At 36.8% G+C, this 15,424-nt stretch overlaps 1 protein-coding gene across 3 annotated transcripts in view; it reads right to left on the bottom strand.

Moving 5' to 3' along the window:
• Positions 1-221: 221 nt before the first annotated feature.
• The window catches only part of STIM2 (stromal interaction molecule 2), a 66,534-nt gene continuing 51,331 nt past the window's right edge, over positions 222-15,424 (bottom strand). For 2 of the 3 annotated variants that reach the window (XM_051789964.1, XM_051789965.1), the window contains exons 4-12: positions 10,975-11,086; positions 10,196-10,311; positions 8,878-9,055; positions 7,781-7,958; positions 7,026-7,193; positions 6,724-6,824; positions 6,231-6,469; positions 2,467-2,671; positions 222-1,664 (exon numbers count right to left, since the gene is read on the bottom strand). In XM_051789964.1, the coding sequence (XP_051645924.1) occupies positions 1,184-1,664; positions 2,467-2,671; positions 6,231-6,469; positions 6,724-6,824; positions 7,026-7,193; positions 7,781-7,958; positions 8,878-9,055; positions 10,196-10,311; positions 10,975-11,086 (1,778 nt within the window). In that variant the 3' untranslated portion in view covers positions 222-1,183. Of the gene's footprint in view, positions 1,665-2,046; positions 2,196-2,466; positions 2,672-6,230; positions 6,470-6,723; positions 6,825-7,025; positions 7,194-7,780; positions 7,959-8,877; positions 9,056-10,195; positions 10,312-10,974; positions 11,087-15,424 lie in introns of all 3 variants that reach the window. The other variant, XM_051789967.1, reaches the window with a different exon arrangement.

Genomic DNA, 15,424 nt, shown 5'->3' with positions numbered 1-15,424 from the left:
TTTACTTCAGACATGTCTGAACAGCTAGATCTTCAAACTATACAAAAATAAAGTGTATGAAATCTTACAAAAGGAGGACATTAAGACAATAATAGCTAATTCAAAAAATATAATAATAACTTATACACAGCAGTAAGCATAAGCAATGTAGCCTACAACAGCTTTCAATTAACAGGAACTCTGAAACATGTCTGAAACAAGCATTAGCTAAAATTGGAACATTCCCAAGCACAATAATGTTTCCAATTTATTATCTTTACCACAGTACAAACTTTCACAACCCAAATGTCCGTTGTCTCTCAGTCTGTAAACAAAAGCTACTATTTCCTCTCCTCACTTAGAGAGTGAATATTTTCAGTCTTCAGTCAAGTTTCACAACCATCACTTGCATAAGGAATCAAGAGCCTTTTCTCTTGATAAATTACTTTTTTTTTTTTTTTGTCATACAGCCTGCAGTGAAGTAAAATCACAGTGAAAGTCCTGGGAAAAAAATGATCTTTACAGCAGGACTTGAACCATTCTAATAATAAACGCATCTAACAAAGCTTCCCATAATAAAAGCATGACATTTCCATTTCCAGAAATCAAGTCAATTAGAAATGCTAAATTCTACTTAAAAACCCCAAAAGATCTAAAAGTGAAAAGATTTATCTTCTCAGTCAAATACAAGTCTTTCAGTTTCACTTGCAGAGACTGTTCCAGTCTGTAAAACAGTAGTGCAATTCATTTAGTTCTACTTCTTTTATTTTTGTTAAAGTCCAGTAGACAAATGTCCTAGTTCTATGGAAAGATAGGAAGATGCTCCAGTAAACAAGAAACTTTGGCAAGCCCAGGAAGGCTTACTAGTCCATTAAAGCTTAGGAGTCCAAAGTGGCTTAAAAATGGTTTGTGAATAAATTTTAAAAAAACCAACAAATTTAAAAAAAAAAAAAAAAACCACACTGAAAAAGACAAACTAAAATAAAAAAAGAAATAAATAGGCAGAAATTAATGTAAACTGTCTGAACTTTTTAATGGATTTCTCATTGACAGCTGGCACGACCGTTACAGTCAGTTAAATATAGGTGACCTACCGAGCATTCCACTAGGGTATCCAGTCTGGAATGCTCAAATGGAATTACATTCCTAAAGGTGTAAAAAATAGAGTTCTCATAACATTACTATAGGTTTTCTTCTGCCCATCTCACTTACACTTCTTCTTAAAGAGGTTTTTTATTTTTGATGGCTTTTTATTTTTTTCACCATTTTGGCAGAGGTCCTGTGGGATGCTACTTATCCTGGGGACAGAAGCAGCTTCATGGTTGGGTTTACTATCACTGCCGGTTGAAGAACACGAGGTGTGCCGAGGTTTTGGGACTGGGATCCCAGTTGAAAGCTGGTTCATGCTGCAGGACTTCTCCAGGATTCCATTATAAACTTTGCTTGCAGGACTAAAGATCATGCTCTTAGTTTCTGCCATGCCTACACAGTCAGGAGAGCCCCTAGAAATATCTGCAGTTAAAGAAGAGGAGTCTCCTGTAGATGATTCCTCCAGTGAGAATTCTTCTGGGGATACTTTCTGAGGAGAAATTGTCTGGTACATCTCAAGACTTGCTGGAGGAGACTGCTTCCTTCCAATGGATGAATTTAAGGAGTCACATTCCGAACCGGTTTCCTGTACTTCCCTGAGTCAGAGCAAAGAGAAGAGAAAACATAATGAATCTATTTCCTTCATACAGTTAAAAAGGAAGTTAATTTAGAATCAATAACGTTAAGTCTAAAAGCACCACCCACACTTTTCCTTAGTAGTTAATTAAACAAAAAACATAAAGTTAAACATTAAGTTAAAACTTGCATTACATCATTTTATTATCTAAACTTAAGGTCATTAATCTGTGCAATCTTGCTTTTGTGGGCAGCAACATCTGCCCAGAATCAGTCATTTGTATCTCACTTCAAAGAACAAAACTATCTTTCTGGCACATGAAGTCAGAAAAGTTATGAAATGAAAGGAGGAGATTTAAGCCTATCATATATAAAAAGTTTCTTCAGGACAAGTGTCCCTACCTTTCAACAAGCTCATTTGCTCCTTCCAAAAGGAATTTAACCTTTTCCTATGAGGCCATGTAACAAGAGTAGGTACACGCTCAACATGCTGTAAGAATTGTGTTACCATCCATCTTCTCTTCGCCCAGTAGCTGACATTGCTTTTGATCCTAGTTTCAGATGTAAAAGCCAGTAACATATTGTAATGGAGAATCAGGGTTAGTTCAGTGCACCCTGGATTGTAACATACTTAACTGTATATGACAAGCTAGCTATTTACATACACATACCAGACAAGAACTCTCTGTTCCACGTAGACTATATTAGTTTATATTACCCTATAGATTACTTTAACTTTTGGCTTGGTTTAACCTCTAATTCTAAACTATTAGTCTCAATAATCCTATCAGAGTTCCGAGTGCTGTTTGCTAATCTCCGTACCATTGTTTATCAGCAGAGAAGTAAATGGCTTCCTCCTCCTCTTCAGTTCGATAAAGAGCTGGGCAGCTCGACACAGAAAGGATGTCAGGGTCAGGGGAGTGCAAAGCATGCTGAGACTGCGGGGATGATGGCACAACATTGCGCCTTGATCGACACAAGCTACTGCTTCTTGCCAGTGTGCTGCTGGGAGGTTTCACAATGGACCCTGAGGCAGAGAAAAAGCAAACCATAACCCTCCAAGTTACACTGATGTTAACAATATCTACTCTGAAGCCTAAATAGCAGGTATCTGCTTCAGTGACAGTGATTTTTAAACAACTTTAACATTGTTTGACTGTTCCAGAGCAAGAAACACTGAACACCTCATACATTCTACAGTTAGATGCAGCAGCTAATCAAGATGCAACTGCAGAGATTTTGTGCCAGCCAAATACTACACTAACCACACACCAAAGTTCTGGTTCACTGTGCTCTCTTGAGAAAAAAAAAAAAAAAAAAAGAGATTTCATTGAAACTCACAACCTCTTATACACTAAAAATAGCAGGGCTGAAATTAGTATGTTACACAATGTCCTGGATTTTACTTGTGTGGTGATTTGGAATTTAAAAAAAATATGCAAAAGTTTTGCAATGTAGGTATGCCTAACCAAACAGCCAACTGAAATACACTGCATTAGTTGAAAAGTAGGTTAGACATGGAAGACCAATTTCATTTATGTAACAGGATAGAAAATATATAATTCAACCTCTTTTTAAGCTCAAGAATTTCCTTTCAGATAACACTTTCTTTTGCCAGGCTAACTGTGAATTTCCAGAAACAAAAATATAAGCATGGAGGAAACAGCAACACACAACTTGACCAGGAAAGTCTCAACAGAAAGTGACAAACTCAAATTTTCCTAATCCAATTCCTCCTTCAAAAGGTTATTAGGCAGCAATACTAGTATAGAAAAAAAGCTGCAGACCTGTTTTCAGGCTAGCTGTTATGAGTCTCAGGATTTTTCATACCCCTCCTCAAACTGTCCCATAGAATGCATCACTGCTTACGTTAGACACACCAGACCCTTACTGATGTTCAAAATATTTCACAAACACAACACGATAAAAAAATTCAACTATTTCTGTCTAGCCTGACAAAATATATTTTATTTTTCGCAATACCAGTTTAGCATCAGGTAAGTTATAGATTCGCCTCCTAGAATCTCAGAAAAGGTTGTCAGTCCATTTTAGTACAGGAAATCACAACTTTTAGAAAACAGTGAGTAACTGCACCTTTACCAGTACATAAATTCATTTCCACTCCTGAGCAGAAAAGAAAGGTTTATAAGCCCCAACATGAGAGTTGTCATGTATCTCAAACTTTTCATTTTACTTTTGATGAACTCCCTACTGACCCTAAAAGCAGGTGCTGGGAGCTCAGAAATCATCTTGTGTCATTATAACAGTACTCCTAAAAGAGCAAATGTGAACTGAGATAGGAATAAGAATCCCTTTAGTAAATTTGTGCTACATGTCCAGGTAAGTCAGATGCCATCCTACTCACTGGTATAAAAAAAAATCCCAAGATTGCACCATCAGTGAATTTCGAGAGAAGTTCACTGAAATTTTAATTCCTTGTAGGTGTATATACCCAGGAATATGAAGGGTTCAGCTATGACAATTTAACATATAGAATTTTCTAGTGCAAATGAAAGTCACTAAATCCAGGAACCAGATGAATCCTGATCAGTCCATGGAAGAGTAGAAGTTTCACTATCACCCTCCTGTAAGGTCTTTGTTCCAGTGTCGTACATCTATTTCTTATCGCCTTTTGTTCTTCAGCTTGAGATTGATCAAACCACTCTATTACTTGACACCATTTCAGCGCCTATGTTCCCAACTGCTCTGCCACAAAGAAACCTGTCTGACAGACTTCAAATTTTGTCAATCTTATGAGATCAAAGGGTGGGGGCAAGGTAACAGCCTGGTTCAGTTTAGATCCAGAGACTGTAATAGTCTCACTCTTAACTGACCTTCTGCATGCTGCATTTTCCCTGAAGCCTCATGAGCATGACAAGCCATTTTGCTTCTATCCTTCCTTGCGTGCATTTGTTATTTTTCTCTGAAGGATGGGAGTAATTCAGCAGTTACCAAACTAACCTACAATAATTTGACTCCTAAACTAGTTTCAACAACAGATCACTTAGCATATTTTCCCTCTCCTTCCCCACTCCCAAATGTTTACAGGTTTTTTTTACTGAGTAGAAATTTTAAAAGCCAGTAAATTAAGGATAAACTACTTCCTTCATGTGATCACTTTAACAACATCAGGCTTTTGGGCCTTACTAAAATTAAAGTTTTTGTAGTGTTATTAAGATTCAGATAACTTTCATCACTGAGACAGAAACACTTCCAAATGAACTGAACTTTAATACACAGAAATTCAACCACAATTGAAAAAGCATAAAGTAAAGTTTCAGCTAAGTATGCTCGTACGAACTACAGTCCCTTTCTACTTGTAGTTGCTCTGAACCAATTGCACTCTCTTCTCTGGCTTCACTTCTAAGCAAGAGTTGAATGAGAAGAGTGATGAAAAAAAACCACAAGTCTGATGTCTTATATACATATCCAAGTGTTGTCATTTTAGACTATCTGGAAAATCGTGATAATAAATGGATCTCTTCATTTTGAAATCAGACCAGAGGTTTCTCTATATTGAATTAGAAGTTTAGGCATCCATATTGTATTGGGCCACCCAATAAATTTGTTGCTAGGGTTTAAATCAAAGCCTTCACAGTGAAGACAACTAGAGAAACAGCATGCCTTAAAAGTGATCAGAACTTGTAGTAAGCAGTGTTGTAAGGGGATCAATGAACTTTCCAATGTGGTCTGTAGAAAACAGGTTAGTACACTTAGAAGAAAAACATGTGCCCAAGGCACGCTAAATGAAGCCAGCGAAGTGGTGATCTTAAGCTATTTTAAAATACAGTTTGTACTTCTTCTGAGAATCCCAGCCCTGGAAGAAAAATATACTCATATGATAGCTCTTTTCCCTGTTTAGTCCTCAGCTTGATATTGGTTGTTTGAATAGCTACATGGGAGCTCATCTTTTTGATTTTCCTCTAGAGTCCAGTTAACCAAAGTTTCCACAAAACAGGCTCTTGTACTGACACAATGACTCATGATACCAGGGTGGTCTGAGTCCCCAGTGTATATCTTCTGATCATAGTTTAACCAAAGCTGAATTGCCCTCCCTCCAGCACTTGGCTTCTTTGCCTTGCACTCAAACAACCCCCTGTATCCAAACACAAACATTCTGCCTGAAAGCTTTCCTTGTCAACAGGATTTTGCTCCAACCACTAAAGAACGTTTGCACATCTATGTGGCATGCGGCCTCTCAAAGGGTGTGATCTTCCAAATAGCTCAAAGGACTCTAGATTAACACTATCTCTTCCATCTGAAAAAATAAATGTGCAAATAGAAATTCAGCATTATTCATTACGAATTTTTGTAAGTAGCAATCCAAGCTTGACAAGCACTTTCAAAACCTTAGCTGGATTTGCCCCACTCCACCACTGAAACAGAATAAAGGCTTTTTCTTCATGTTAAGTTTATTGCAAAACTCAGTTTTCAGTTCATTAAATCCCACATGACCTAGCATCTGAAATGCTAGATAGAGTTTTGACTTTGATCTAATCCTGTTTGATTTCAGCACTCTCCTCCTAACTGGGAACTCCCATGTCCCCACAACTTTTCCCCTTCTTTTTACTGAGCTCACCACTTACCATGAAACTGTGAAACTATTGGAGGAGTATCTTCATCTAAGTCATCAACTCCCCCTGCAATTGGGTAAGGAGGAATGGAGACTCGAGGCATAACTACCCAGCTGTGATCAGAGTAGAGAGAGGAGGTCAAGCTTGGTAGCCCAGAATTGTGTGCGATTTGAAACCCGCAAATCTTCTCAATCTGTTGCCATCGATAAAGACGCTCTCGCAAACACGTTGTCAACTCAGAGAGTGCTTTCCTGAAGAAAAGCACACATTAAAATTACACACGTTGGTCTTAATGATAAAGCAAAGCAACACAAGTGCATTCATTCCAGCATACCAGAAGATTCATTAGGACAGTTCAAATATTCAGATTTTAACATATTTTAAACTGCTTTTCTTAAAATGCAAAACCACTATGACACTCAATTCTGTAACTCTCAAAAATGCCATTGTTTCAGGAATAAGTAAGCACAAAAGACTATGCAACCTGTCCTGGTAATCCTCTTACTTTGCTTCAAGAATTTTATGGTCCACTTCATCGAGGGAGGAGCTGTGTGCAACATGTAATGTTCCAAACACAGTGCTTCTCTTCTTTTTTATCTTTTCTGCCTAAAAGGCAAGATAAAATGAAATGCATAAAACTAGGAGTAATATACATAACAGATGATAAAACATTAGCAATATTGAGAGGTAGCAAACAATTCAGAGAAGAAAAAAACACCCAAATGCTTATCCACTTTGTGTTTACTATTTCATGTATCTAGCAACAGATCAGAAAAGTCTTTAAGTAGCTGAAGAATAAGTTATTACCTCATCTTTGGCAATTGCTAATTGCATTTCTGCATGCTGTCTTTTGATGTTGTAATATTGTACTTCAACTTCATGTGTTAACTGAAGCCACTTCTGCAAAGCTTCAGGAACAGACCAATTACTTCTCAACTCAAACTCCTTCTCAGCCTTTTTTAAAGCCATGCGAACCTAGCAATCAATAAGAAATAAGAGAGTCACCAAGAGTATCATTAGAACTGAAAGAAGAAGAAGAAAGTGAAGTATTAGCAGAAGAAAGTATAAGCACCCTTATACCAGGAAGGCAGATCTGGCATTTCTGAAATCTGGCATAAGACCTTCCATATACTGTACTATACTCAGATTTTTTTTTTCTTTTGATATATGGTTCCTAATTTGAAGCTTAAATTTTTTTGTAAGACAGCATTTTTTTAGTACAATAAATCCAAATTTATTGCTTTTCAGAGGAGACAAAGCTACTATCTCTCTTCTGATAACAAGATAAAAAAAGCTTTTGTATATATTTTTGTTCAGTGAATCTAAAAACGTTACAATAAGCTAATATACAAAGTTTACAGCTTTTTATAGTTTCAGGATTATTTTACTCAATAAAATCATACTTTTATCTAGTATGATTGAAAGACAGTCATTAAGCACGCTTAGAATTTTTCCATTAAAACCTAGCATTTGAGGAATGCTGCTTTAAAACCTCCTAAGGATCTAATAAAACTACAACCAATTCAAAGTCAACACTAAAGTTATAAACAGTTTGCAGATACCTGTACTAATTCTTCCTCTGCATATTTGAGCCTGCTGAGCTCACATTCAGCTCCCTCCCTTAATTCCCTTAGGCGATGAGCTTCCCGTTTTGCATCATTGATCTCATCCATCATTTTGCGCTCCAGATTTTGCTTTTCCACAGCAACATTTCTGTTCTCTTCTTGTGCCTTCTCAAGCCTTCAAAATTGAACAAAAAATATAAGAAAATACACAGCATATTTGTTAAAAGTTGTAGTCCTCAGAAGAAGAAAATGCATCCAGCAACAGGGCAAGAGGCAATGGCACAAACCAAAGCATGAGGTTCCATCTGAACATCAGGAAACACTTTCACCATGAGAGTGACTGAGCACTGGCACAAGTTGCCCAGAGAGGTGGTAGAGTCTCCATCCTTGGACATATTCAGAAGCCACCTGGACATGGTCCTAGGCAACCTGTTCCAGATGATCCTGCCTGAGCAGGAAGGGCCGGACAAGATGAATTCCCGAAGTCTCTTCCAACCTCAACCTCTCTGTGATAATAAAGACTCTGCAAGCTTCGTGAATCAGCAGCAACTGCATCACACAATGTGATATCCCCATCAGGCAAAATACACAAGCTTTTAAGTGAACCATCATTAAAGGTGTAATATCAAAATACAAGACTCTATATACAATTGAGTTACAGGTGCACTGGAGAAGACTTTCAATTCTCACACTGCTGTATAAGCGGTAGAAAGTAATCAGTCCTGGTTTGTTTCAATCTTAAGAGCTTAAAAACAGGAGAAATGTGCTCATTCCCCTGTATGTAAATATTCCAAAGTAAACTGTAATTATATGAAAATAACAATACATACTTGTAAATCTGTAGGTAAAAAAGACAGCCTCTATTCTTTACCTTCATCCACAAGTTCGTACTGCCTGCGAAAATATCCAGGTGCAATTTCTACCCATAAAACCAGTATCAATGAAATCACAATTTCCATGCAAAGGGAAGATGAACAAAATCCAAAGGCAGTTTAATGCAAATAATTTATGACTGTAAAGGATCTATGTTTGTATTTAACCTCAAAACAAAAGTACAACTAGACATTAACTTTTTTTATTTTTAGGTTTTATACCTTTCCTGTAAGTCAAGAAGACTTTGCTCTGCTGTTTGAAGACTTTCTAAGTCCTTCATCATTTTTGTGATATGTTCTCTTGAGGTTCTGTTCTGTGTATATGCAAACCAGCAGCCTCCAAAACCAATAACTATAGAAACTGTTAATATAAAATCCTTCATCCAGTTGTGAGGGGGACCTGTGCAGAGAATAACACCATCATTAACTAGTTCACTGATACAGACAACAGAGCATTTTCCATACAACATAAGCAGCTCTGCTCTAATACAATTTACTTAATCTACACTACAACATTCATTAGATTGAGAAAAGCTTATCAAACCTTTACAGTACACACTCTGTATCTTTATTTTTACTTATTTAAATAGAGTTCCCCAATTACACTTTATCAGGTCAGTAAGAGCTTTAATTATGCTTGAGCAAATTTTCCCCAGTTTGCACCCTCTGGAATACCCTATGCTGGGTTAAAAATGCACTTGGAAAAAATAAAGTACATTTTAAAATGGTAGTGGCTAACAGCAGCCCTTCTTAAAAGTAAAACTTGGATCGTCAAATTATCATATCCAAGATTCACGTACACATCTTTGTTAGTACAATTTTAGTCATTTGAACTTTTGTAAGACTTTCTGCTAGCATTAAAGGTATAATACAAATACAAAGTGCTTTTTTTCCCCCCCTAAAAATCCCCAGCTCAGATCTGGCCTGACTGATTCAGGAACACCAGACATGCAAAGCACCACAACAAATCTGTAGCTGTGTACAAGCAAGAATGCAGAGCATTGGTGATGTGGTATAGACATGTCTGCATATGGTAAAATAGGTCAGATGTGGAACTGCTGCATTGAGTTTAACCACACTTAAACTCAACTCTGCACAAAAGACACAGTTATTGGATTTGCACCACCCTCTCCTTTTTTCTTCTTGGGGAAGGTTATCCCCTCTCATTTCAGCATCCCAGCTGCACTGTCCAAGCTAATTGGGAAGTGAATGTAACATTAGCTGTAACTGTAATTTAAGCAGTCAAAAACATTTAGAGGACACATCTTGTGACACAAAAGCCAACTTCCATCTTTGAAGTGGGGTTATACTAAAATTTCTACATGATCTTATATACAGAAGTGAACCTTCGTCCTGGTCACAGCACCTCAACAATCTTTTTTAATTCACTGCAGACTTCCACAACACATGCCAAGCAATCCATCAGTACATCCACAACATAGATAAGCTGTCCCATCTACAGTATCAAGTGTCATTGAAAATATGCTCTGTTGAATTCTTATAATTAAGAGATAAGAAAAAACTCCAAGAAGTTACTAACGGGTAAGAGGTCCAAATAAAACCACATCCAAGGCTTTAAGCTGAAGCTTCTGTCTATGGCTCCGGTCAATTATTTTCAAGTGAGAGATCATGAAAGCATGTTCATTTACTGCTATCCTGTTAATGATAAGACAAAACATTACCTATACCATAAATTATACTCAGAATCAGTCTATGCAAAAAAAAAAAAGACATACACAACATTTCTCATAGTTCTATAGATTACAGATAAGCAATTAAGAGTAAGAAATATAATACAACAGTATGGCTGGAAAAAAAAGCAAATCAGAACGTGGCAAAAAGGAACATACAATCATTTACCTATTCTTTTCTTTCTGGAAAAATCGTGAAATAAATCCATTTAACAAAGTTAAAGGTAAAGATATATTTGTAGACTTGTGACACCAACTCTGTAATACATGCAACATACTCAGTTGTGGTAGTCACACTCCAGGAAACAAGTTCTACAGATAGTTTGTTACATATACCCATACAATAGACTGGAAGATGTTCAAAAGAAAGTTTGCTACCACACAGAATTATGTGACCTTTGATAAAAGCTTCCACAGCAAGAAACAAAACTTTCATGAAAGTCATATTTTAAAATATTTTGGCAGGAAAAAAAATGCAGCCACTTCTTCAAAACTGCAAGGATGTTTTTCTTTTCTAGCATTTGACCGTGTCTTGTTAGACTTTAGGTTCACATCATTGTTCCCACACACAGACTAAAAGAGAAACCTACAAGGAATTATTTGAAACCAATCCTGAAGAAACATTCACCTGGGAAGTGTTGTTCCATTGACATTGCTCTCTCTGAAATTCTTTTCATATTGTGGCAGTTCAACAAATTCTGAAAGCCACTGAAGTGTGTCCTCTTGAGTCCAGTTATGAACTGAAAGAAAAATTCCATTTAATTACCTTACATTTCTGTAAAATTTAACAGCAAGACACAGAAGACAAGCAGTAGAAAAGCAGGCTACAATGACCAAGAGAGCTTAGTCAAATATAATTGCAGAAAAATTAGCACTAAGGTGTTTCTGGCATTTTGCCTTTTTCATTATATGCTTCTCAGTAAAAGCTTAAGCAAACTATAAAAAAAAACAAGCATGGAACAAATAGAAACATTTCTTTATTAAAAATTCCACAGAATAATTTAGTCTTTTGCTTTAGTTTAAATCAGGACAGCATTTTGTGATCTCTTGTGACTTTGATCTACTTAAACTGATCTCAGCCTCAATCCCTTTGTCCTTGCTACCCTTGCAGAACTAAACACACATCAGCCGGTAATGTAGTCATTTGAGGCAACACACCAAGATCTTTCCCTGGATGGTGGCTTAAGAACTTGTTTTCACAAGAATTTTCTTACAGGCTCATGCCTACCAACCACAAAATGGGAGCCAATGAGAGATGAATAGAGGAGACTGAAAGAAAACACCAAAAGACAGTAATAATATAACAGGAAAACACTTAAATCTCTCTCAAACCTGCCCAAAAAAGCAGGTTTAAATGCAAAAATACTTCCACTAAGAATAATTATTTAGGTATGTAGAAAATAATTAACAGTTTTCCTCTGTAACATCAATAGTCTACATAAACTTTCATGCCTACAAATGCTCTAAGAAAATCTTACCCAGAGATTTTAAAAAAGGGGGGGGGAGGTCACACTTGTGGTCCTTACAGGCCACCTGCTACAGCTTAAAGCTTCACACTGACAAAATAGAAGGGAAATTGTTCGCTCCATTTATGACTCTGCAAAAGTTTGTCTACACATGAAAGAAACTGTGACAGCCTCCTTTTCAAGACAATTCACATGAAAAAATTTTAAATTCTTTTTAATATTTCTCTACCTAGAACCACTTGCATGTGACAATGCTAGGTAGAGGTTTCTGTAGAAACCTTATCATAAAGACACATTCTCAGTGGTGAATTTTGACAATGACCCTTTCAAAAGAGCTGCTAAAAGCTTGATTGGTAAAGCTGCAGGCAATGGAAGTTTTTGTGAGTTCAAATTCATATTTCACTTCACACTGAAACTGAAATAAGGACTTCTAGGTCTCTTGTCTACACTAGCATAGCTGAAAAATAAGCTCAAACATTTTAGATTTTCATCGTTCCAGAAAACCAGAGACAGAACACATTCCACAGACCCACTTATAGCTTTAAGAAACAAACTTGCGGTACAAACAGCTTGTTTTCTATCCATATGAATGCCTACACAACCTTCCCAGCATACTGTCCCATTTCCTTCTCTCCTTCTGAGCCACAATCAGGTATTGATTTGAAACAGTTTTATCATATTACTCTAAGATTTTATGCAAAATGTCTGGGCTCTGTTTGTAAACAGATTGTGTTCCCATTGCAAAGATTCTTAACTCTTTTGTGGATAATAAGCAATCAGACTTACATGTCATTCAAAGTCATTCAAGACTGGTCATTATGAGTCTCAAAAGGGTGGTAAAATAATCCAGAAAAATATCACCTTAACTGCATTCTAGAAATATGTTCAGAGACTGATGCAAAGCAAAAGCATTGCTTTGATGTGACATGTGGAAAAAACCTACCTAAAATAGCCACTACACACTACAGACTATCACTGACAGGACAGAACATGCAATTTCAGAAGCCACACAATTCGCTGAGTTCATAAATCTTGGGGAAGGGAAAAAAATACCATTGAGACGTTTCACTTTTGTTGCTGAAAGTATTTTGTAGACACTCCATCAAATTTTACATAAATTTGTAGTTTTTTTATAAGTAGTAATTTCAAACATATTATTTTGTAAGAAATTAGGTACATATTTAAGTGGTTTACCATAGAGCCAATCATATCTTTTCTACTGTCTAGACTGGTGTGACGTTGTCTTCATAGAATATAAAGGATATTTTCCCAAACAAATCAGTTATATTCAGGAAAACTTTATTATTCATTATCTATCAGATAATTCCATTAGTACAGAGATTGTAAAATGAAGTAACTAAAGTCTATCCAAAAATAGAATCAGAACTTGTACTTCCTGTATTCTTCTTACACTGTTACCTGTTTACCTAAAAATTAATATCATTTACTTCTTTGATTATGTTGTGTCCTTTTAAACAACCACTCATCATTTAGGCTATCAATACATAGTCATCTCTTATTCTGAGATTTCACAGTCTGAATCTCTGCTCATGCACGTATTTTACAAGAAATTTAGATTTATTATGTAAACTAATACTTCATTCACACAAGTTCACTGTAGGAGTCTGCAAATCCCCAAATTTTCCAGGTTGGCTCAGACTAAACTACTCTGTTCTCCCTTTCCAACTCTGTCAGTTTCTTTTTGTTGGTATCTTCTATATGCTGTATGTTGGTAAAAAGTATTGCTTCACTTATCTCGAATAAGACCTTATGAAACACATATTTGTTTATTCTACAACAGCATACAGTACCAAAAAGAAAACTGGCCTTTCTTCAACAGAAGCTGTTCCAGCCCACTGAAACACGACACAAGGCAAGTGTGATATACACCAGGTGTACTGAAGGGCAAGCAGGCCAGCTGAAACTCATCTTCATCAGCACTGCCAGTTATAATGTGCCAACTCCTACTAATTAGGTGGGGTTGTAACTTCCTTAATTTAGTCACCAAAAAAGAATACAGTGCCTCAGACAGTGGAGTAGCAAGTCACAGATACTCCAAGTTAAATGCATACAGCATTACAGAGTAATTATAACATCCTTCCTTCTCACACCTCTTTTCACAGACAGATATCTTGAGAGAGAGGATGCCAACAACATGCCTTGGGAAGGCAGGTGTAGAAGCAACACTAGTGTTTACACCTCAGAGCAGCACTCAGTCTCTAGAGTTGCACCAGCAGTTCTATTTCAGATCACAAGTTATTGGGTTGGGTTTTTTCCTACTTTTTTTTAACTGCCCTATCAACATGCTGAAGACGAAGACAGCCAAAGTAGCTTTAAACTGGCCCTGTCTGGAAGTTTGTCCTTGCTAACCCACATTAATGGCCGATTAGAAGATCATTTTTTAATATTTATCACATAGCACAGTGCTTCCAGGCAGGGAGGCTTTAAGTAAAATAACATTGCAGTGTCAGCCTCAGTACTCTTATGGGCCTCCTACTCCTTTCAGAAATCAAATTACATTTTACAGGAGTATTTCATGGCAAGGAGTGAATGACAGCCACACATTAAGCTTAAAATTGAGAACGGGCTGACCACAAGATTGTTCTGTATCAAGCATACAAAACCATTCAAAACTTAGTTTTTAGGACCTTCAACAGTAACATCAGCAGTACACAGCATTATGTAACTCATCCTTAGCCAACCCCTGCTTGCATACATTTCTAACCTCCATATATTTAAAACCTGAGAAACCAAATTATTAAAGTGCAAGGCAACCATAACACCTTTGTGGTACACGGTTTAGTCCCAGTTGCTGCAATACTTGTGCAACAGTAAATCAGAATACAACAGATGATCACACATACAAACATAAAACCATTTTTTTATCTTTTTACCCTAATAAATAAGGTACCAGACTTTAGTTCACTATCTGTTTTTCAAAGAGAAGGAAAGAGAGTTAAAGAAAACAAAAAGGTACAAATACAAGGCAAGGGAGAAGGTTTTTGTATTATAGGGCAGTCTGCAGGACATACTATATATTAAAGTTCAAATATGCCATAATGGTAAAAAAGTTACTTTTTTCTAAGGCAGTTTGTAACAAGTAGGTTTGGTAGGATTTAAATTAGTCTGACAATAGCTGGCCATTCATGAACTCCGGGTTTACTTTATTACAAAATCAAGTCCCAAGGGACAATGCTACATCACCAAGAATGTAGCACCATACCCTACTCAGAGACATGTCAGAGAACTACCCAGCTGAAGGCCCTGCACTGATTTTAAGTCTCTCTTGCTACTGAGACTAAATACCTACCCACCCACCTTGCACAGATAGAAAATTCATATGATCATGGCCCATCACAGGGGCAAAAAGAGAAGGCAGGCACCTCTGAGTGAGAGAACTTTCAAAGATAATTGTACAGAGACTGGTACTGAGATATCAAAACAAATGCTCATCTGTCCCCTTGTCTGCACTCAAAACCTCTACCTCTTCAAGGATCTTGTAGAAAAAAAAACTGAAGATGCTCCTTTGATTTTAACCTATCAGTAGCTACTAAGCTTATTACTTTTGAATAGCTGAAAGGTTCTCTAGTGCATGTATAAATACTGCTTAGT

The sequence above is a fragment of the Manacus candei genome, unplaced genomic scaffold (genome assembly GCF_025592945.1).
Source record: "Manacus candei isolate 608988 ecotype Guabito, Panama unplaced genomic scaffold, ASM2559294v1 h1tg000028l, whole genome shotgun sequence".
Taxonomy (NCBI): Eukaryota; Metazoa; Chordata; class Aves; order Passeriformes; family Pipridae; genus Manacus; species Manacus candei.
The sequence above is the reverse complement of the archived record's forward strand: the minus strand, read 5'-3'. Positions and strand labels throughout refer to the sequence as shown.